Source organism: Onychostoma macrolepis, chromosome 21 (genome assembly GCF_012432095.1).
Source record: "Onychostoma macrolepis isolate SWU-2019 chromosome 21, ASM1243209v1, whole genome shotgun sequence".
Lineage (NCBI taxonomy): Eukaryota > Metazoa > Chordata > Actinopteri > Cypriniformes > Cyprinidae > Onychostoma > Onychostoma macrolepis.
In genome coordinates, this window is record NC_081175.1 from 24,177,722 (window position 1) to 24,201,910 (window position 24,189).

General features: G+C 35.7%; 2 protein-coding genes across 4 annotated transcripts; one reads left to right on the top strand and one right to left on the bottom strand.

Annotated features, from left to right (window-relative positions):
• The first annotated feature begins 1,739 nt into the window (after positions 1-1,739).
• On the top strand, positions 1,740-16,070 carry nek6 (NIMA-related kinase 6). 2 transcript variants are annotated; one of them, XM_058759270.1, is made up of 10 exons: positions 1,740-1,886; positions 8,533-8,610; positions 8,797-8,937; positions 9,186-9,248; positions 9,333-9,443; positions 12,200-12,308; positions 12,409-12,516; positions 12,670-12,764; positions 13,766-13,879; positions 15,033-16,070. In XM_058759270.1, exons 2-10 carry the CDS (start codon positions 8,548-8,550, stop codon positions 15,141-15,143), a joined length of 915 nt encoding a protein of 304 aa, XP_058615253.1. In that variant the 5' UTR covers positions 1,740-1,886; positions 8,533-8,547; the 3' UTR covers positions 15,144-16,070. The 2 variants fall into 2 exon arrangements, with proteins under 2 accessions (XP_058615253.1, XP_058615254.1); XM_058759271.1 differs by lacking the exon at positions 1,740-1,886 and adding an exon at positions 1,970-2,136.
• A 338-nt stretch (positions 16,071-16,408) lies between these two features.
• On the bottom strand, positions 16,409-21,024 carry psmb7 (proteasome 20S subunit beta 7). Of its 2 annotated transcripts, none has more exons than XM_058758173.1 (8): positions 20,870-21,024; positions 19,916-20,009; positions 19,691-19,788; positions 19,456-19,596; positions 18,566-18,681; positions 18,267-18,325; positions 17,320-17,471; positions 16,409-16,638 (listed from the first exon to the last, which is right to left on the bottom strand). In XM_058758173.1, the coding sequence occupies exons 1-8, from the start codon at positions 20,929-20,931 to the stop codon at positions 16,527-16,529; spliced, it is 834 nt and encodes a 277-aa protein (XP_058614156.1). In that variant the 5' UTR covers positions 20,932-21,024; the 3' UTR covers positions 16,409-16,526. The 2 variants fall into 2 exon arrangements, with proteins under 2 accessions (XP_058614156.1, XP_058614157.1); XM_058758174.1 differs by lacking the exon at positions 16,409-16,638 and adding an exon at positions 16,701-16,964.
• Between the last annotated feature and the right edge of the window lie 3,165 nt (positions 21,025-24,189).

Sequence of the window (24,189 nt, forward strand, 5' to 3'; positions counted from 1 at the left end):
AATAAAATAAAATAATATTATATAATAATATGACTTACTGTAAATACTACTAGTAGAACCACTACTAATAAAACAATAAAAATAATAATAATCATTGTTATTATCATTATTCATAATTAGTGCTGTCAAACGATTAATCGCGATTAATCACATCCAAAATAGTTTTTTTTTTTACATAACATATGATTGTACTGTTTATATTTATTATGTATATATAAATACACACACGTGCATGTATATATTTAAGAAGAAAGTGTTATGTTTATATATAAATATATTTATATATAAACATATTAACATATACAGTCATGGCCAAAAAAATATCGGCACCTTTAGTAAATATGATCAAAGAAGGCTGTGAAAATTAATCTGCATTGTTAATTAGGTGCTGTTTGACAATTTTTTTTAAAGGTTTTCTGACCCCGAGACTCAACTATTTTCTGCAATTCTCCAGCTGTGGTCCTTGGAGAGTCTTTAGCCACTCAAACTCTCCTTCTCACCGAGCATTAGGAGGATATAGACACACGTCCTCTTCCAGGCAGTTTTGTAACATTTTATGTTGATTGGAAATTCTTAATTATTGTCCTGATGGTGGAAATGGGAATTTTCACTGCTCTAACTCTTTTCTTAAAGCCACTTCACTAATTTGTGAAGCTCAATTATCTTTTGCTGCAGAAATATATTCTTTGGTTTTTCTCATTGTGATGGATGATTAAGGCAATTTGGGCTTTGTTTTCTCTCCTATTTATATTTCTGGGAAACAGGAAGCCATGGCTGGATAATTTCATGTTCATAATCACCCTGGAGTGCTCAAAATTGTGAATATGAATGAGAATATACTTCAGAGATATTTTACTCATAAGAATTTCTAGGGGTGCCAATAATTGTGTCCAACGTGTATTTGAGAAAAACATTTATTTCATAATGATATTTCCCCCAATTTTAAATTCTTATTGTCCAATAAAAGGTTCGATTTTTGTGATTTAAAAAAAATAAAAGATCAAAAGGATTAACAATGCAGACCATTTTTCACAGCCTTCTTTGATCATATTTACCAAAGGTGCCAATATTTTTGGCCATGACTGTACATGTAAATATTTTCAAAATATATACTGTATGTGTGTGCGTGTGTGTGTGTGTTTATATATACATAATAAATATACAGTACACACACATACTGTATATTATGTGAACAAAAACTTATTTTGGATGTGATTAATCACGATTTTATATTTTATTATTAGCTGTGATATTATTGTCAATTAAATAAAATAAAATAATACAATATAAAAATAATTATCAGAACCCTTATTGTTATTTATTTACTCATTTATTATTATTATTAGTATTATTATTATTATATGGTTTCGGTATTATGTCAATTAAATAATATTATAAGTAATATGACTTGCTGTAAATACTACTAGTACGACTACTACTACTAAAATTATAATAAATGATGATTATTATTATTATTATGTGTTTGTGATATGATTGGCAAAAACAAAATTAAAAATCATTGGACTTGTTAAAGTAGTAGTACTAGTTTTATTAGTAAGTGGTGATATTATTGTCATATTTAAATATAAAATAAATAATTATTAAAGTAATTATTATCATTCAATAATAATAAATACACCATGAAACCTTTTTTTTGTTTTTTTTTTACAAACCTTGCAGAGAAAGTTTTTTTTTTTTTACAAACCTTGCAGAGAAAGTGAAGGACACGAGCAGTGGGTTACTGTAGTCACAGATCACAGCCATGTGATGCGCGGGGTGTGACTCAAACTTGCGTGGCCCGTGACATTAGTGAGTCTGGAAACTGACCAAAGGGGCTTCGCAGCATTTTTCAGTCCTGTAAATGTCTGAGGCATCGTGCTGGAGAGGTAAGTGGAACTACTGCATGACTTTTAACCCAATTTGCTGTGAAAATGCTCGTGACGCTCGCGCGCCTCGCGATACAGCTTTACAGTTGCACAACGTGCTCATGTAGAAGAGAAATATCGTGCCAAATTATTCGTGGGGTGCATAACGTCGCCGTGCTGCAATAAGAAAGAGAGAGAGAGAGAGAATCTAAATGAACGCAAGGCTGTTCAGTTGCTTTGGATTAAACTAATTTACTTGGAACTACGCAAGGTAGGCAGTGCGAGTATTGCATATGCTTTAGTTCACGTCTAATGCTCTTGCGCGGAAAGTAGATCTGTTTTGAAAGTTCATGCATCTGTTTTCTGCATATAAGGGCCTAGTTCCGCTCATTGATATGCTTCCAGAAGCTTTAACGGCAATGAATAACACCAAAACAATCGCATCGCACTGTAAATGTTGTATAGGGAATAAAACACACATTAAGTATAAAGAAATGCTCCTCTAGCTCAACGGGAACACCCACCTTCACACTGTAACTTCGATTATATGTGCAAATATAACTTAATGCTCTGAATCAACACTTGCATGTTATTATGGCTTATTTATGATGATAATAAGACGCTTTTAATGTTTAGTTATTTGTATGATAGCACTGAAGAGCGCTTGTTTTTTTATAAGGAAAAGCTGCAGTTCTGACTCCGCCCACACACACTGTTTGTTTGTATCCATTCACGTGTTTTTGGACACAAAATAGCTCCCCCCCCCCCCCCCTATATTTTAGTGAGATGACTCATACAATTACAGGAAACATGTTAAACAAAAACACTGCATGATAGCAATAAATAAAATTATATATATATATATATATATATATATATATATATATATATATATATATATATATATATTAAAAATGTAATTAAAAATACATAAAATTACATATACACATCGCTTCGAATTCAGTAACTCTCAATAAACAAACAAACCTTCAAAGTATTAATTAACAATATTACTAAAGCAGCATAAACCTGGTTAACTAAGTAGTTGACATGATGTGTCACCTGTCAAGTTCGCGGCTTTTCTTCCTGTCAAAATATTTAGGCTATTTAGAATAATTATGCCTAGTTATGGCATGTAGTGTGATTAATGACTTTTAACTGTTCGTTATGTTGTTTTCATCCAGGCACAGTAGATCAGTGCCAAACAAGTCAAACATGTTCATTTTTGTGACACGTAGAACTGAATGCAGAACTGATGTGGACTTCTTTCACCAAGTCGAATGATATTATCATGCAGGTCTGTTTGATCAGACACGTGTGTGTGGGTTTCTGTACACGCTTGGGGCTTTTTGGAAGTGAGATTGTGGATATGTGACGGGGGTTTCTGCTATTGAGTTGTTAGATCTGTAGCATTTTACCGGGCGGAAACAGATGCGCGTGACTCACCAGAGAGGAAGACAAAGTGCTTGAACCACGCGCAGTTTACTTCTTCAAGACCACCGCTAATCTTAGATCCTACATCCTTAATCTTAAAGGGATGGTACACTCTCTAATTGTTCCAAACCTGTGCACGTTTCTTTCTTTTGTTGACGGTAGACATTGATTTAGTTTTCATACGATCTTTCATACAATCTGTTAATATACCAAAATCTATTTTTATAATAATACAGGTGGTAAAAACAGAAAACCGTGTTGAATCAGAGTTCATCCTATAATGGCCTGTCCATACTTTTTCACCATAAATTATATGATAGGCTAATTCCTAGTTTTTGCATGCCATGCAAAAGGTAATGTAAGGTAACTTACAGTTAACCAATTAACATGTTATTAATGTAGCATGTTTACACAGTAAAAGTGTCATTTTTTACAAAGTACAGTATTTTTTTCTGTAAAAAGTTTTTTTTTTTTTTTTTTTTTAAATATCTATCTACTACACCCTTTCCCATCCAGAAAAGTCACATGCTAGAAACATTATACTCTTTTTTATATAAGAGTAGTGTTGTGTGCGATTCTAAATATAGCCATCATGACACAAATCCTGTGAAGATAAGAATTAGCAAGATGATGCTTGTCGGGTTTCTAAGTATTCTAGGGTTTCTAAGAAAAAACCTCTAACCCATCTGAAAATACACACCGAAAGCACACATAAGCAGTGTGGTTTTGGAAACAAACAGTGGTGTGTGTTTGAACAGAAGACTGCACGTCCAGATGTGTGTCTTTGTTATAATGTTCCCTTGTGTTTGTGTTTGTGTGTTTGTGTGTGTTTGTGTATGTGTGTGTGTGTGCGTGTGTGTGTGAGTGTGTATGAGAGAAGAGTGGCACCGTTTCAGGCGGTAGGATAGAATTCTTCCTCTGCATTTTTCTTCACATGAATGGAAGGAAATTGGTACAGGACCACCCTCTCCTTCCCTTCCCCAAAATCTCTCTCTTTTTTCTCCTTCTGTAGACCTGTTTTTCTCCATCCCTGTAAGCAGAAACTGATTTTTGAATGAAAAAATATGTGCTCCGTGTTCTGTAATCCATTTTAATATATCATTAGCTACAGTATGATTATAGTAGTCAGCAGTATTACTGTAGTCACATTGACTAGATAGTTTACACAGTCCTTCAGTCTGTTCTCTCTTATGTGCTGTGTCTTTTCTATCTATCTATCCATCCATCCATCCAGATAGATATATAGATAGAGATATTTTCATATATATCTCCAAATATACATCCAAAAATAGCTTTATCTAACTTTATCTATATAACTTTCGATCAATAGATAGATAGATAGATAGATAGCCTAGATATCTCCAAATAGACACACACACACACACACACACACATTATATACATATATACAATACAAGTTTATTTGTATAGCACATTTAAAAACCACTGGTGTTGACCAAAGTGAAAAAAAGAAAAAGACAGGCAATAAAAACAAGGCATTTAAGCATTTAATACACACACACACATACATATATACACACACACACACACACACACACACACACACACACACACAGTATCTCACAGAAGTGAGTACACCCCTCACATTTTTGTAAATATTTTATTATATTTTTTTCATGTGACAACACTGAAGAAATGACACTTTGCTGCAATGTAAAGTAGTGAGTGTACAGCTTGTATAACAGTGTAAATTTGCTGTCCCCTCAAAATAACTCAACACACAGCCATTAATGTCTAAACCGCTGGCCACAAAAGTGAGTACACCCCTAAGTGAAAATGTCCAAATTGGGCCTGATTAGCCGTTTTCTCTACCCGGTGTCATGTGACTCATTACTGTTACAAGGTCTCAGGTGTGAATGGGGAGCAGGTGTGTTAAATTTGGTGTTATCGCTCTCACTCTCTCATACTGGTCACTGGAAGTTCAACATGGCACCTCATGGCAAAGAACTCTCTGAGGATCTGAAAAAAAGAATTGTTCCTCTACATAAAGATGGCGTAGGCTATAAGAAGATTGCCAAGACCCTGAAACTGAGCTGCAGCACAGTGGCCAAGACCATACAGCGGTTTAACAGGACAGGTTCCACTCAGAACAGACCTCGCCATGGTCGACCAAAGAAGTTGAGTGCACGTGCTCAGCGTCATATCCAGAGGTTGTGCTTGGGAAATAGACGTATGAGTGCTGCCAGCATTGCTGCAGAGGTTGAAGGGGTGGGGGGTCAGCCTGTCAGTGCTCAGACCATACGCCGCATACTGCAACAAATTGGTCTGCATGGCTGTCGTCCCAGAAGGAAGCCTCTTCTAAAGATGATGCACAAGAAAGCCCGCAAACAGTTTTCTGAAGACAAGCAGACTAAGGACATGGATTACTGGAACCAGGTCCTGTGGTCTGATGAGACCAAGATAAACTTATTTGGTTCAGATGGTGTCAAGCGTGTGTGGCGGCAACCAGGTGAGGAGTACAAAGACAAGTGTGTCTTGCCTACAGTCAAGCATGGTGGTGGGAATGTAATGGTCTGGGGCTGCATGAGTGCTGCTGGCACTGGGGAGCTACAGTTCATTGAGGGAACCATGAATGCCAACATGTACTGTGACATACTGAAGCAGAGACTGGGCCGCAGGGCAGTATTCCAACATGATAACGACCCCAAACACACCTCCAAGATGACCACTGCCTTGCTAAAGAAGCTGAGGGTAAAGGTGATGGACTGGCCAAGCATGTCTCCAGACCTAAACCCCATTGAGCATCTGTGGGGCATCCTCAGACAGAAGGTGGAGGAGCGCAAGGTCTCTAACATCCACCAGCTCCGTGATGTCGTCATGGAGGAGTGGAAGAGGACTCCAGTGGCAACCTGTGAAGCTCTGGTGAACTCCATGCCCAAGAGGGTTAAGGCAGTGCTGGAAAATAATGATGGCCACACAAAATATTGACACTTTGGGCCCAATTTGGACATTTTCACTTAGGGGTGTACTCACTTTTGTGGCCAGCGGTTTAGACATTAATGGCTGTGTGTTGAGTTATTTTGAGGGGACAGCAAATTTATACAGTTATACAAGATGTACACTCACTACTTTACATTGTAGTAAAGTGTCATTTCTTCAGTGTTGTCACATGAAAAGATATAATAAAATATTAAAAAAATTGTGAGGGGTGTACTGTATATTATATCAAATCCAGCGTTTATTCTGATAAGCGTTTGTCGTCACATTTATAAACACGCTGGCTTTCTTCTTTCGTGAGGGGGTTTGGCGTCACGGCATCTTTGTTTGCAGGCAGAACGTTAAAGAACGCGACACACACGTCTCCTGGAAATCCTGTATAATTCAACCAATCTGACAACGACTTCGAAACTCCTGACGTTTCCACTTTTGTGAGCCATATGCATCAGACGTGCAGAATAAAAGTTTTTATTTACATAATATATCTGTGTGTACTGTGTATATTTATTATGTATATATAAATACACACACATACAGTATATATTTTGAAAATATTCACACACACATATATATATATATATATATATATATGCTGTTGACAACATTGAAGCAGATGTGCACACACAAACACACTTTAAAAACACGTTCAACACATGCTCATTCTGCTAATTAGTCTTTATTATGCCTCTTAGGCACGGAATGTTACAGGAACAGCATTTTGTGTTTGTGTGTATTTGTGAATGTGGGTCAGTAGGTTTTTCTGGAGTTTAAAATAAAACAGGAGCTGTTTGTACATGTCAAGCCGTACAGTGCAGAAGAGAACATGCCCTGAAGACTACATACACACCCTCATACACACTCCTGTTCCTATGCGTGTGCGCACATACAGCACACTTACAAATGTATTCTCTGGAACACTTTACTCAGGTTACACTAATCTGATACCTGGATAGGTGCTGAAACTAAAACTGACCTTTTTTAATGGGTTCGATTTAAGTGAGACGCAACCAATCCAGTCTGTTAGGCATGATCGTTACTGTCAAGCTCAAAAAAAAAGGATAATCTTGCAAGTATCAGGATGACTACAGTATTCCCTAGTATTTTGAGAGTGGGCGTTTTGGAAAAAATAAAATGCTAAAACAGGGTGATAAGAGACAGGAAGAATTTGTCTAAATGCATGCGTGTTGTCATTTCCTGCTGCTTATCACTTTAGAATAAGAAATCATTGCTTAGAGCCAGGATTAGTGTTTTCTTGAAGTAAAAATTTCTTCATATTTTAGTGGCATAAATGGTTGTGGTTTTAGACTTTATTCTGACACCTATTGGTGTGGATGCAGCATAGCGCTGGGTGATATATTGAATATTCACAATATGATTTTGCTAGTGGTATAAAATTAAGCAAGCAATATTTCATTTAGTAAAGAAAAAATACTGCATTTTACTTGCATTAAACATTTGGAAGTAAGCACAAATTAAATATTACATTCAAATATTTTAACATTTTAAAAATGTATTTTAAATTTAACAGTGGACAACTACCCTGATCAATTCGGGTTCAGTAAGGGTTTTGTTTTAAAATATATATATACTTTTTTAATTATTTAGCAAGGATGCACATAATTGTGATAGTGACAGTGAAGAGATTTATAATAACGATAATGATGCTTTAAAAAAATATATATATTCATTAAAAACTCATGCAAAAAATGTCTCACTATTTCTACAAAAATATGAAGCAGCACAAATTTTTCAACATTGATAATAATAAGAAATATTTCTTGAGCAGCAAATCAGCATATTAGAATGATTTCTGAAGGATCGTGTGACACTGAAGACTGGAGGAAAATTCAGCTTTGCATAACAGAAATAAATAACATTTTAAAATATATTAAAATAGATAAGGAAACACTTATTTTAAGTTCTAATAATATTTCACAATATTGCTGTTTGAATTGTATTTTTAATTTTTTAAAAATGGTGCTTTGGTGACCATAGCTTCCATTCCAAACTTTTGAACAAAAATGCAGGATGATTCATACCACAAAATTCAATTATTAATTTTGGTCCCATCCGTCATAATCCACTACGGTTTTAAAGCACTGACAGCTGCTTTTTGATCTTAGGCTTTGTTTGATCGGCTCAGGATTGTTTTATCGTTACTGAAAAACTACAATTAAACAAAGCAGCCATCTGGAAATAAAACGACCCGTTTGATAAAGCAGACGCTGCGAATGTCAGCCTTTTGATTGACTCTGTCCTTTGTGTTTGCTTTCAGGTCTGGAATGTCATTATGGAGCAGAACAGCTTTCAAGATCTGAATCAAAATTACACAGTGCCAGTACAGAACGACCAGGTCTGACCACACACACACACACACACACGTGCAGCTGCTGGCACAGGCCTGGGCTCACGTGGGCACATGCTGTTATTAATACAACTGCATACAGAAGCTTTTATGAATCATCGCAGTGATAATGCTGATATAACCACACTACTCTGACTCTCACTGTCTCTTTCTGTTCCTCTGTCTGTCTCTTAGAGGAACATGTTAGGATATGGATTCTATTCGGTGATGTCCAACTTCCTCATCGAGAAAAAGATCGGCCGCGGTCAGTTTAGTGAGGTTTATAAAGCCACTTTTCTACTGAACAACCAACAAGTGGCACTAAAGAAAGTACAGGTGAGCATTTACATGCCTTTAAATTGCATGTTACTCATACTGTTGCAGCTTGTATACTAAATGCAAATTTATGTAAAATGTGCAGTGTATAACCAAAGAAAACTGTCCATAATGCAATGCACTTGACCTTATCTTGGTGACGAATGAACCAAGAACCAATTTTATCATCCATTGTTCAACATTAAATTACCAAATTTTACACAACATGGTGTCTGGGTGGATGTTGTAACAATGTATTGTTTTCTCAGATCTTTGAAATGATGGATGCTAAAGCCCGGCAGGACTGCATTAAAGAGATCGACTTGTTAAAGGTTAGCAGCGTGTGTTTTTAAACTCAAACAAGTGTCTCTGTTTGTGAGAGTTGGTGATGTTTTATATTCATTCTGTGATTGCAGCAACTGAACCATCCAAACGTCATTAAGTATTTGGACTCGTTTATTGAAGGAAACGAGCTGAATATTGTTCTGGAGTTAGCAGGCGCTGGTGACCTTTCCCAGATGATTAAGGTCAGTGTCATGCAACACGTTAAATGGCCAAATACATGTACATGTAGTTTGTTCATATTTTGAATAGGATACTATTCTTGAATCTTCTGTTTTTGTTTTAATTTTAGTTAAAAGTTTTTGTAATTGTTATATGTTTTTTTATTTTTTAGTTTATATATATATATCAATAGTTCATTTTCAAAAACAGATAACTCTGTTTTTAACAATTATCAAAAATCATGTTTTTTCATTGTGCTTTCCAATTAATCTCAATCAAACTGCAGTTGGGTTATTTTGACTAGGTTAAAAAATAACTTTAAAAAAACAGCTAACTAACACAATAAAAACATGATAACAAAAAACATGATTTTTGAAAATTTGTAAAAATGGAGTTCTCCGTTTTTGCAAATAAACTCATATATATGAAGAGTTCAGATGCAAAAGCCTCTAAGTGCCGTCTGAAATTTTCATTTAAAAGAGCATTTTTATCAGGCTCCTATGTTTGGGTTCAGTAATTTTACTCTAATGACAATGTATATGTCCCTTTCTATGCAATTAAAGTGAAATAACTGAACATAAATATAGGAGCCTGATAAAAATGCTAATTTCAGAAGAAAATTTCAGACAGCACTTAGAGGCTTTTGCATCTGAACTCTTCATATATATATATATATATATATTATATATATACACATACAGGTGCATCTCAATAAATTAGAATGTCGTGGAAAAGTTCATTTATTTCAGTAATTCAACTCAAATTGTGAAACTCGTGTATTAAATAAATTGTGATGATTTTGGCTCATATTTAACAAAAACCCACCAATTCACTATCTCAACAAATTAGAATATGGGGACATGCCAGTCAGCTAATCAACTCAAAACACCTGCAAAGGTTTCCTGAGCCTTCAAAATGGTCTCTCAGTTTGGTTCACTAGGCTACACAATCATGGGGAAGACTGCTGATCTGACATTTGTCCAGAAGACAATCACTGACACCCTTCACAAGGAGGATAAGCCACAAACATTCATTGCCAAAGAAGCTGGCTGTTCACAGAGTGCTGTATCCAAGCATGTTAACAGGAAGTTGAGTGGAAGGAAAAAGTGTGGAAGAAAACAATGCACAACCAACCGAGAGAACCGCATCCTTATGAGGATTGTCAAGCAAAATCAATTCAAGAATTTGGGTGAACTTCACAAGGAATGGACTGAGGCTGGGGTCAAGGCATCAAGAGCCACCACACACAGACGTGTCGAGGAATTTGGCTACAGTTGTCGTATTCCTCTTGTTAAGCCACTCCTGAACCACAGACAACGTCAGAGGCGTCTTACCTGGGCTGAGGAGAAGAAGAACTGGACTGTTGCCCAGTGGTTCAAAGTCCTCTTTTCAGATGAGAGCAAGTTTTGTATCTTGTTTGGAAACCAAGGTCCTAGAGTCTGGAGGAAGGGTGGAGAAGCTCATAGCCCAAGTTGCTTGAAGTCCAGTGTTAAGTTTCCACAGTCTGTGATGATTTGGGGTGCAATGTCATCTGCTGGTGTTGGTCCACTGTGTTTTTTGAAAACCAAAGTCACTGCACCCAGTTACCAAGAAACTTTGGAGCACTTCATGCTTCCCTCTGCTGACCAGCTTTTGAAAGATGCTGATTTCATTTCAAAAGTTGGTTAAATGACCATGGTGTTGGTGTGCTTGACTGGCCAGCAAACTCACCAGACCTGAACCCCAAAGAGAATCTATGGAGTTTTGTCAAGAGGAAAATTAGAAATAAGAGACCAAAAAAATGCAGAGGAGCTGAAGGCCACTGTCAAAGTAACCTGGGCTTCCATACCACCTCAGCAGTGCCACAAACTGATCACCTCCATGCCACGCTGAATTGAGGCAGTAATTAAAGTAAAAGGAGCCCCTACCAAGTATTGAATACATGTACAGTAAATTAACATACTTTCCAGAAAGCCAACAATTCACTAAAAAATGTCTTTTTTATTGGTCTTCTGAAGTATTCTAATTTATTGAGATTGTGAATTGGTGGGTTTTTGTTAAATGTGAGCCAAAATCATCACAATTAAAAGAACCAAGGACTTAAACTACTTCAGTCTGTGTGCATTGAATTTATTTAATACACGAGTTTCACAATTTCAGTTGAATTACTGAAATAAATGAACTTTTCCATGACATTCCAATTTATTGAGATGCACCTGTGTGTGTGTATATATATATATATAGAGAGAGAGAGAGAGAGAGAGTTTTAGAAAGTTGTAGTTTTTAGTATCTGTTTATTTAGTTTATTTATATAATGCCTTCTCAACTAACTGAAATATTATATATTTGAAATATTATAGTTTATTGTTAATATTTTGAATTTTATTTTATTTTTGTATTTACTGTTTTTATTTTCATTTCAATCTATTTTTAATTTAAATTTATTTAATCTTATATAATTGTATTGTGTTCTTGTCATTTTTATTAGTTACATGTTTTTTTAATATGTATATATAGTTTTTATCAAGTTGTATTTTAGCATTATAAGTATTAATATTATCTATCTATTTATCTATCTATCTATGCATCTATCAGACTCTTTGTGTGTTTTTGTCATTTTATTAGTTGAAGTTTTTAGTATTAGTTTATTTAGTTGTGTTAGTACTACAACTTAAACTAAAAGATTTTGCAACTAGCTGAAATAAAATAAATGTGTTTTATATTTTATTTCAAGCACAGGAAATGTTTATGGTGTTGTTATTAGTTTTAGTTAATGATAATAACCCTGGCATGTGTTTAGTATTTTAAGAAGAAGCGGAGGTTGATTCCTGAACGAACGATATGGAAGTATTTTGTGCAGCTGTGCAGCGCGCTGGAACACATGCATTCACGCAGAGTCATGCATCGAGGTAAACTCACTAACTTTCATTCTAATACAGACACACATGATTTTTTCATTCATGTGTCTTCATTTTTTTGTTCTTCTGTAAATGTTTGTGTGTGCATCAGATATAAAACCAGCCAACGTCTTCATCACAGCTACTGGAGAGGTCAAACTCGGTGACCTTGGACTAGGTCGATTCTTTAGCTCCAAAACCACTGCTGCACACTCTCTTGGTACCACTGACCCTCCACACAAACACTCAAATAAACACACACTTCATGCATGTACTAAATGGAGTGAAATAACAAACCATCCAGTCAATTCAAATACGCAAATGCACAGGAATTGCATACCTGCTGCTTAACATCTCTCTGTGTCTTTCCCAGTTGGAACTCCATATTACATGTCTCCCGAGAGGATTCATGAAAACGGCTACAACTTCAAATCAGACATCTGGTCCTTGGGTTGCTTGCTGTATGAGGTACACAAACACATCATTTGTTCATACTAGCGTCCAAAAGTTTGAACTTATTTTTTGAAAGAAGTCTCTTATGCTCACCAAGGCTGCATTTATTTGATCAAAAATACAGTAAAAAGTGAGAAATATTATTGCAATTTAAAATAACTGCATTATAGCAATATGATGCAAAGCTGAATTTTCAGCATCATTACTCCAATATTCAGTGTCACATGACCCTTCAGAAATCATTCTAATATGCTGATTTGGTGCTCAAGAAACATTTCTGATTATTACAAATGCTGAAAACCGTTTCTGCTGCTAAATATTTTTTAGGGAAATTGAGGGATTTTTTCCAAGATTCTTTGATGAACAAAAATAGCATGTATTTGAAACCGAAATCGGTAACACTTTACAATAAGGTGTCATTTGTTAACATTAGTTAATGTATTAACTAACATGAACAAACAATGAACAATGCATTTATTACACTATTTATTAATCTTTGTTAATGTTAGTTAATGAAAATACAGTTGTTGATTGTTTGTTCATGTTAGTTCACAGTGCATTAACTAATGTAAACAAGCACAATGCTGAAATTAACATTAACTAAGATTAATAAATGCTGTAGAAGTATTGTTCATTCTTAGTTCATGTTTACTAATGTAGTTAACTAATGAACCTTATTGTAAAGTGTTACCCCGAAATCTATTGTAACATTATGATTTTTATTTTTACCAATAAAATTCAGTACAAATTAAGGTCATCTGTTGATTACCATATAAAATTATTTAAATTTGTACATTAATATTTATAAACAAACACAAATTGCTTTAAAGTAATGCACTTGCAATCAAAGTCTATATGGCAAGGCACTGTACCAGAACAAATACTGAAATACATTGTTGTGAAAGTACAGCCACAAGAATAGTGGAACAGTAATACTGTCAAATAGTAAGCAATACAAGCAAGAACAGCAGAAAGAGATGCAATTATTTTTTATGAGTAATATTTGTGTCTCTTAGATGGCGGCTCTGCACAGCCCCTTCTACAGCGACAAGATGAACCTGCTCTCATTGTGCCACAAGATCGAACAGTGCGATTACCCTCCTCTGCCTTCAGAGCACTATTCTCAGAAGGTACAACACACACACACACACACACACACACACACACACAGCATTACATGCCTCTGTTATGAAAACCATGAGCTAACATCTCAATACTCCAGTGAGCACAATCATACACGATGCTATAGTGTTATTGTCACTTCATAGTTCTATATGATGCATCTGCAATAGTTAATGCATTTAAGCATGCAATTAATTAAATGCTTTAATGGCATTTGCTTTACAACACTAGAAGTTTGTTTCCACCACAGTAAAAAAAAATTTAATTGCAACTTTTTTTTTACCTCCTGATTTTGACTTTTTTTTCTCTCGGAATTGGAAGATTGTGTCTCACGATTGCAAGCTATCAACTTGTAATTGTGAGTTTCTATCTTGCAATTCGTGCAATTTCTCAGAACTGCAAGAAAAAGTCAATTGCGAGAAAAAGTCAATTGATATGTTTTTTTAATTCTCTGGCAGAAATAATGCTTTATAATAAAATAGAAACAAACAATAAATAAATAAATGAGCAAGCAAGTCCAGGAAAAAAGGAAAAGAAAAGAAATTAAATATATATTTCCATTCAAAAGTCTGAGGTCAGTAAAAATTGTAAATATTTTGGAAAAAAGTCTCTTACGTTCACCAAAGCTGCATTTGTTTGATCAGAAATACAGTAAAAACAGTACTATTGTGAAATATTATAATTTAAAATAAGTGTCTGCTATGTGAATATATTTCAAAGTAATTTATTTCTTTAATGCAAAGCTGAATTTTCAGCATCATTACTCCAATCTTTAGTGTGACATGATCCTTCAGAAATCATTCTAATATGCTGATTTGATGCTCATGAAACATTATTATCAGTGTTCAAAACAGTGCTGCTGCTTATTATATTTGTGGAAACCATGAGCCATTTTTTTCAGGACTTGATGAATAGAAAGTTTAAAACAACAGCATTTATTTGAAATGTAATTTTTATTCATTTATTTTTAAAGAAAGTACTTTTTCAAAAATACAAATCTTACTGACTTCAAACTTTTGAACACTAGTGTTTAGAAAGATCTTCTTGCTGTCTAGGTAGTCAACTCACTAGATTTTGTAACACAGTCCATCTCAGCAATCATTTCATAAAGATACAGCATATGAACAGTGATGTAAACTACACACCTTGTATGTGTTGCAGCTCAGAGATCTGGTCAGTATGTGCATCAACCCAGATCCTGACCAGCGGCCCGACATCAGCTTCGTCCTGCAGTTCGCCAAACAGATGCACCTGTGGACGTCCAGCACCTGATACAAACACACACACACACACACACACACCTGCAGCAATGAGAACCATTGTGCAAACCTGTGATCTCCGCTGCTCTCTCAGTCCAACTGATCAAGCTATAGAACGATCTAGAAATGAGTAAGGAGAGAATGCCAACAGTGCCTGTACTGTTTTAAGCTGAGCATTTCTCTAGATTTGTATTGAAAGGAATGCTGATATATTCTGTTGTGCCTTCGAATGATGTATCAGTGCTGTATGCTGATTGGTTTAGAGAAAGTTGGTCAGGTCAGGTGACCAGTGCCTCATGTTGATGAAGTCAAAGCAAGGTGGTTCCATTTATGCATACTTTTTCTGTATTCATAACAGCATTTAAAGAGCCTTACAGTTCGTTACTTATCTCTCTTTATGTTTCTGATACATACACACACACACACACAATTGTCAAATGTTTTGCAAGGAAACACTTGTGTTGTTCAGCAGTTTTGTTCTCTGGTCAAATATTTACCATATGAAAGTATTCATTATATTCAAAGACGTTATTTTTAAGGAATTTTGAAGCATTTTCTCGTGTTTAAATGTGTAATTAACAATAAAATGTAACTGGAAATATTGACTTTGTGGCAGCTTTGTTTTGAAGGACATCTGAAGCATTTAAAATCATTTTTATTATTCTTGTTTGTATTAGATTTTTTGATGAAAAAGACCCAAATTATTATGAATTGAGAATTTGCATTTTATGTAGCGCCACCTGGTGATAAGCAAATGTAATATGTACTATCATTTATCACATGAAGCATAATACACTTATTTGTATTTCAGCTCATCAGCCACTGTAACTTGAGCACATCTACAAAAGATTTCTATTTCAAATAAACGTTGTTCTTTTGAACTTATCAAAGAATTCATTAAAAAAAAAATCAGCAGCACAACTGATTTTAAAATTGACAATGAGAAATGTTTCTTAAGCCGCCAATCAGCATATTATGATTTCTGAAGGATCATGTGACACAGACTGCAGTAATGATGTTGAAAATTCAGCTTTGCATCACAGGAATAAATTGCATTTTAAAATATATAGAAAACAGTTATTTTAAATTGTAATATAATTTCACATTACTGTTATACTGTATTTCTGATCATAAATGCAGCCTTGGTGAACATAAGAGACTTACCTAAACATTTGTTACCCAAAATGTATTTTGCCTGCCATACATTTATATTAAAAACACAAAATAATCGGCTATCTGAACTAAATGATAATGGATGCACAAAAAAAGACAAAAAACTTCAACTTACAATGTCTTTTATTGGAAATAATGAAAAATTACTAAACCACCACATAAGACTTGGGGTCAATGGTTATGGGGGAATCAAACAGATCAAAGTGTGGTGGGTTGTGTCATCTCAGGAGGTGTCCATGGTCTGCACGTTTTCCTCCACCACCTCCAGGCTCAGAGGAGTCACGGCCTTCGTCAGAACCCCGGTAGTTCCATGCTTGTACCTGTAACTTCCAGTCCTGTGAGGAAAACACAATGAACTTAAAGACGATTCAACTCCTGTTAAGAAACTAAAGCCTAATGACACACAACTCTACATATTGTTCACACGATAAAACCAATCCAGACCAGGGAAATACACTTTGGTGCTCTACAAAAACATAAAATGATGTTAGCAAAAGACTGTAAGAGAAAAATCATCAAACAGCTTGTCAGTTTAACAACTCAACTACTTCAAACTCACGCCTGGTTAGTCAAACACATGCAGGTTACAGTTTTGTCTGGACGTGGTGCACGTTTGAACACACGGGTTACTCACACAGGGCGTCCATAAACCTTATCCGCCCTTGAAAGGGAACAGTGAAGCATGAGCTTTCATTTGGTTAAATTCTCTGATTAATATCATGCACACATGTGGCGGCCTGCATTAACAGATTGTTAATCATACTGACCATTTGTGTCTAGACTGCACAGTAAACGCTATAAGCTGATTATGTAATAATCATAACATGCCTTTTCTTAATCATAGAGGTGTATAAGCTGGCATTTATGTCAGTTTAAGATTCTTTTAAAAAGCACATTCAGATGTTCACGTGAATTAGACTGATTACACAGATTTCATCACTGCCTCCACGCCACCGAGTGCAAAGTTCAGACAGGTGTGTATGAGGTGGTGTTCCTCTGGCAGTGCAGTCGCTCACCTGACTCCCTTCTTGTTGGCCACATCATGAGGTCTCAGGTAGTCCACCTTCCCCTTGGAGATCACACACAGGTCGATGTTGCTGCCTGAGCCCAGGTCATTAAAGATACCGGCCGCAATTGCATCCCGCACCAGACGCTTGGCCTCTTCCTCCTGATCGACACAACCAGCAGAATCATTATGTTAACTACAATGGATTAAACTGTTCCCGTGTGGTTTCACCAATTTACGGGAACACTGCATTCACAAAAAGCAATTTACAGCTCATATTTCAAATGTCAAACCCAAAATGACCATGTATTTCTAAGATAGGCTCCCCTGACTTTTCTAGATTTAAAAAATAAATAAATAAATAATAATAATAATAATTTACAGGTTGATTTTGTCAGATATTGTAAATGTCTTTGTCTGTTTGAATCCTGAATATATACACTAACATTCAAACATTTGAGGTCGCTTTTTTAAATGTTTTTGAAAGAAGTCCGTTATGCTCATCAAGGCTGCATTTATTTGATTAAAAATACAGCAAAAAAAATAATATTGTGAAATATTACAATTTAAAATAACTGATGTATTATAAAATGTAATTTATTCCTGTTATGCAAAGCTGAATTTTCATTCAGTATCATTACTCCAGTCTTCAGTATCACATGATCCTCCAGCAATCATTCTAATATGTTGATTTAGTGGTTATTTCTGTAAATGCTGAGTGTTGCGCTGCTTAATATTTTTTGGGGGGATTCTTTGCGGAATAGAAAATTCAGAAGAGCACCATTCATTTAAAAACAATATATTTTGAAACATTATAAAATGTCTTTACTTTTTATCAATTTAATGCATCCTTGCTGAATAAAAGTAATAAGTTCGTAAGAAAAAAAAGCTTTGCTAAGCTCAAACATCTGAACAGTAAAAAAAAAAGGCATGTAAATGCACACGAGGGAGGGTTACCTCCATGTTGGGCCTGTAGCGATCCTCAAAGACTGCCATTGCTGCCAGAGATCCAGAACCTGATGAGACAAACACATACTGATGTTACCAGTGAGAAAGAGCCAATCAAAAGAATCATCTTCTGCAATAACAGACATTCATTAAATGATGCATGTTATCTTGTCATATGGGGCACAAATAAAGCCAGTCAGTCAGAGAGACATCTATTTTTGGCACCAATCAAAAGCTTTTAAGATACACAATGTCTCCCTCTTTAGGTGGAATATGAAGATGATTCATAGTATGTTAGTGTAACTCACCCATAGTGACGTAGGGCAGTTTATCTGTTGATCCATGTGGATAGATGCTGTACAAGTGTGGGCCGTTGCAGTCAACCCCTCCGAGAACTAACGCAGCACCGATATATCCCTGATACCTACATATGAAAACACATGGTAGACTCAGCCACACATGGCCATATGCACTACTGATCATAAGATTGGAATGAAGATTTTTTTTTTATTATTATGTTTTTGAAATAAGTCTCTTATGCTCACCAAGGCTGCTCGTATTTGATCAAAAAATACAACAGTAATATTGTGAATTATTATTATTATAACTATTATCACTATTATTACAACTTACAATAACTGTTTTTTATTTAAATAGTTAAATATAGTTTGAATATAGTTATGTTAGTTTCTATTATTATCAGTGCTGAAAACATGTAACTGCTTAATATTTTTGAGAAAACCATGATATATTTTTTTAGATTCTCTGATGAAGAGTGTTCAAAAGAAAAGCATTTACTGATCAGTTTAGTGCATCCTTGCTAAATATATATTTTTTAATCTTACAAACTTTGAGAGGTAGTGTATTGTAGTTTCCAAGAAAAAAAAATTAAGCAGCACAACGGTTTTCAAAATTGATGAGAAATGTTTCTTGAGCAGCAAATCAGCATATTAGAATGATTTCTGAAGGATCGTGTGACACTGAAGACTGTAGTAATGATGCTGAAAATTCAGCTTTGCATCACAGGAATAAATTACATTTTACAATTTATTCACATAGAACACAGTTCTTTTGAATTGTAATAATATTTCACAATATACCTGTTTCGCTGTATTTTTGATCAGTGACATCCAGCCTTCTTTCAAAAACATTTAAAAACCTTAATTATTCCTCATGGAGCGCTGTGATGATTCATTACCTGAAGAGCATCTGTTTGAGCATGCGGTTAGCGGTGGCGACTCGTGGGAGACGGCCGGTGGACAGAGAATGGAGCTCCAGGTTGGAGGAGATGATCTGTGTGGTCATCTCAGTGTCTGCCGCAGTACCGGCTCCACAACAGCTAAAGAACGAAAAGAAGAGAGAGCGAGATGGTTTTCAGAGATTGTAAATTAGTTTAATTGTAAAATCGTCTCTAATGATGTGTTCGTACTCACTATATGTTGGGAGAGATGTAGTGAATTTTAGAGCAGTTCTTATCTGCGACGACCATTCCTTCAGTCGCACGAGTGTCCGCACCTAAAACAACACCATCCTGAGAGAGAGAGATGATTTTTATGAGACAATTGTTCTTCTAGGTCATCTTTTTTTTTTTGGTCAGATATGAGGTTAAGTCAAACCGTTTAATTTGAGATATTACACTCATCTATGCTTTTTCTTACCTTGTAAACGACTCCACAAATGGTGGTGCCGGTTTTACGAGCAGCAGGAGAGCTGAAACCGAGCTTATTGATGTCTGCCTCCAGAAGAGCATTTCTATAAAAACACAAACATTTCATATTTTTTCCACAATTTAATTTTATTTATTCAGCCCTTTATATTTCAACTCCACTCTTTTATGAACTTCGATAAGATTATACATTAACAACAAAAAAGCAAACAGCTATTTGTTTTGACCAGTCAGCAGCATATGTATGTATCAACAACAGATTATTCATCTGCAAAGTTATCCTGACAACTAGTGGACACTTTTAAAACAACCTTATATAAGCACTCTTCTGTGGTTAATACGAAAATATTTACTTTTATGAAGAAACAACCAAATTAAGCCAACCTAATGAGGTTTTTAAAATAGAAAGCATTCATTACATTGCAAAAAACAAATGAAAGCTTCGTCTTTGTTGTTACAAGTCTCAGTCATGTAAATTATCACGTATCTAACTCTTAATTTGTCTCTAAGTTATTAATCAAATACACATCGCAGAACGATTTGATGAATTAAAGAAAGTTGTTTTTAACGAAAAAACGAATAAACTCATGTTATTTGAGAGCTTAAATGTTAATTTAGACTGAACTTGCGAGTGCGGGGTCGAAGCCCACCAATAACAACAAAATATCAACAGTAATAAATAAAAACACGTTAACCTTACAAAAAATATTTCTAAATTTTATACATAACGTATAACGTCATTTAATGTGTTTTCATTAAATAAAACCGCTATTCAAATGAGTTTGGATAAATTCTCCTGAGTCATTCACACAGGCCGTGACTCAACCGATCGCTAAAAGACCTTTAAAATACACTCAAACTCTTTGTTGTTTCACCGAATCAATAATATAAAAACTACCCCACTTCACCGGCTAAATCCCTGCTTATATAAAGCAAGAAATCTCACCTCTTGCAGTTTTCGAAACTGAAACCGCCGGGGTGATACTGACAAACTGAGACGGTCGCCATGATTCTGCGGTCCCGTTTCCGGGAAGCGCGAGACTAGCTTCCCTCTGTGTTACACGCTTGAGCTTCCGTTCCGCGCCCCGCCTCATTTCTATAGCATAAGCAGAAGCATAAGCGCGGTAGGAACCTATAGAGCAGGAACATATACCATGTAACACGTCCTTCTGCCTCACGCTCTCGCATATAGCGAAGATTCTAGATACAGCTGACATGAAAAATCAGCGTTTACACTCCCAAATCACAATTAAACGTTATAGTTATTGTATATATGTTAAAAATAGAGGGATTTGAAGGTATATTTTCAGGGTTGGTTTATTCTTGAAAGCCCATTTTCGTCTAATCACTCTTATAGTCTTTAAAAATGCGCTTGAACATAACCACCGTTACTGTAGCCTACTGTAGTTAGAAAGATAATGGCGTGTTGTCACACTATATGGACTCAGTTGTCACAATGAGAACCTGGTTTTTGACATTTATTTGAGGGAAAAGGAAAATCTGACAAACTAATCTAATTTAATGTACAAAACTATAATAAAAATTGTATCTATGTAATTATATTATATTTTTGTACATTAAATTGTATATACATGAATGTATATACATTATATATACATAAATTATAGATACATTAACATATATGTATATACAGTGCCCTCCGCTAATATTGGCTGTGAAAATAAATCTGCATTGTTTATCCTTTTTATCTTTCATTCAAAAAATTCACAAAATTCCAACCTATCATTGAAGTAAAACAATTGAAAGTGGGAGAAAAATCTCATTGTGAAATAAATGCTTTCTCTAGTTCATGTTGGCCACAATTATTGGCCCCCAATTATTACAACATCCTTTTCCCAGTGTAACAGCTCTGAGTTTTCTCCTATAATGCCTGAAGAGTTTGGAGAACACCTGATAAGAGATCAGAGACCATTTTCTTCATACAGAATATCTCCAGAGCCTTCAGATTCACAGCTCCACTGCTTCTTCTCTTCAGTTCACCCCACTCATTTTCTATAGGGTTAAGGTCAGAGGACTGGAATGGCCATAGCAGAAGCTTGGTTTTGTGCTCAGTGACCCATTTTTGTTTTGTTTTTGAGTGTTTGCTAATGAAAAGCTATTTTTTTAGTTTCATCTGACCATAGAAACCAATGACATTTGAAGTTCCAGTCGTGTCTGATAACTGAATATGCTGGAGTTTGTTTTTGGATGAGCTTGGAGAATTTTTCTTGAAACCCTCCCGAACAACATGTGGTGATGTAGGTGCTGCTTGACAATTTTTTTTAAGGTTTTCTGACCCCGAGACTCAACTATTTTCTGCAATTCTCCAGCTGTGGTCCTTGAAGAGTCTTTAGCCACTCAAACTCTCCTCCTCACCGTGCATTAGGATGATATAGACACACGTCCTCCTTCCAGGCAATTTCATAACATTTTATGTTGATTGGAAATTCTTAATTATTGCCCTGATGGTAGAAATGGGAATTTTCACTGCTCTTGCTTTTTTCTTAAAGCCACTTCACTAATTTGTGAAGCTCAGTTATCTATTGCTACACATCAGAAATATATTTATTTTCTCATTGTGATGGATGATTAAGGGAGTTTGGCCTTTGTTTTCTCTCCTATTTATATTCCTGTGAAACAGAAAGCCATGGCTGGATAATTTCATGTTCGTAATCACTCTGGTGTGCTCAAAATTGTAAATATGAATGGGAATATACCTCACAGATATTTCTAGGGGTACCAATAATTGTGCCCCAACGTGTATTTGAGAAAAACATTTATTTCAGAATGAGATTTTCCATAATTTTCAATTGTTTTAGTTCAATGAAAGGTTAGATTTTTGTGATTTGTTTTAAATAAAAGATCAAAAGGATTAATAATGCAGGTTTATTTTCACAGCCTTCTTTGATCATATTTACCATGGATATCAACAATTCTGACCAAGTGTGTGTGTATATATATATATATATATATATATATATATATATATATATATATATATATATATATATACAGTAAGGAAAATAAGTATTTGAACACCCTGCTATTTTGCAAGTTCTCCCACTTAGAAATCATGGAGGGGTCTGAAATTGTCATCGTAAGTGCATGTCCACTGTGAGAGACAATCTAAAAAAAATCCAGAAATCACAATGTATGATTTTTAACTATTTATTTGTATGATACAGCTGCAAATAAGTATTTGAACACCTGAGAAAATCAATGTTAATGTTTGGTACAGTAGCCTTTGTTTGCAATTACAGAGGTCAAACGTTTCCTGTAGTTTTTCACCAGGTTTGCACACACTGCAGGAGGGATTTTGGCCTCCTCCACACAGATCTTCTCTAGATCAGTCAGGTTTCTGGCCTGTCGCTGAGAAACACGGAGTTTGAGCTCCTCCAAAGATTCTCTATTGGGTTTAGGTCTGGAGACTGGCTCGCCACGCCAGAACCTTGATATGCTTCTTACAGAGCCACTCCTTGGTTATCCTGGCTGTGTGCTTGGTCATTGTCATGTTGGAAGACCCAGCCTCGACCCATCTTCAATGCTCTAACTGAGGGAAGGAGGTTGTTCCCCAAAATCTCACAATACATGGCCCCGGTCATCCTCTCCTTAATACAGTGCAGTCGCCCTGTCCCATGTGCAGAAAAACACCCCAAAGCATGATGCTACCACCCCATGCTTCACAGTAGGGATGGTGTTCTTGGGATGGTACTCATCATTCTTCTTCCTCCAAACACATTTAGTGGAATTATGACCAAAAGTTCTATTTTGGTCTCATCTGACCACATGACTTTCTCCCATGACTCCTCTGGATCATCCAAATGGTCATTGGCAAACTTAAGTCGGGCCTGGACATGTGCTGGTTTAAGCAGGGGAACCTTCTGTGCCATGCATGATTTCAAACCATGACGTCTTAGTTTATTACCAACAGTAACCTTGGAAACGGTGGTCCCAGCTCTTTTCAGGTCATTGACCAGCTCCTCCCGTGTAGTTCTGGGCTGATTTCTCACCTTTTTTAGGATCATTGAGACCCCACGAGGTGAGATCTTGCATGGAGCCCCAGTCCGAGGGAGATTGACAGTCATGTTTAGCTTCTTCCATTTTCTAATGATTGCTCCAACAGTGGACCTTTTTTCACCAAGCTGCTTGGCAATTTCCCCGTAGCCCTTTCCAGCCTTGTGGAGGTGTACAATTTTGTCTCTAGTGTCTTTGGTCTTGGCCATGTTAGTAGTTGGATTCTTACTGATTGTATGGGGTGGACAGGTG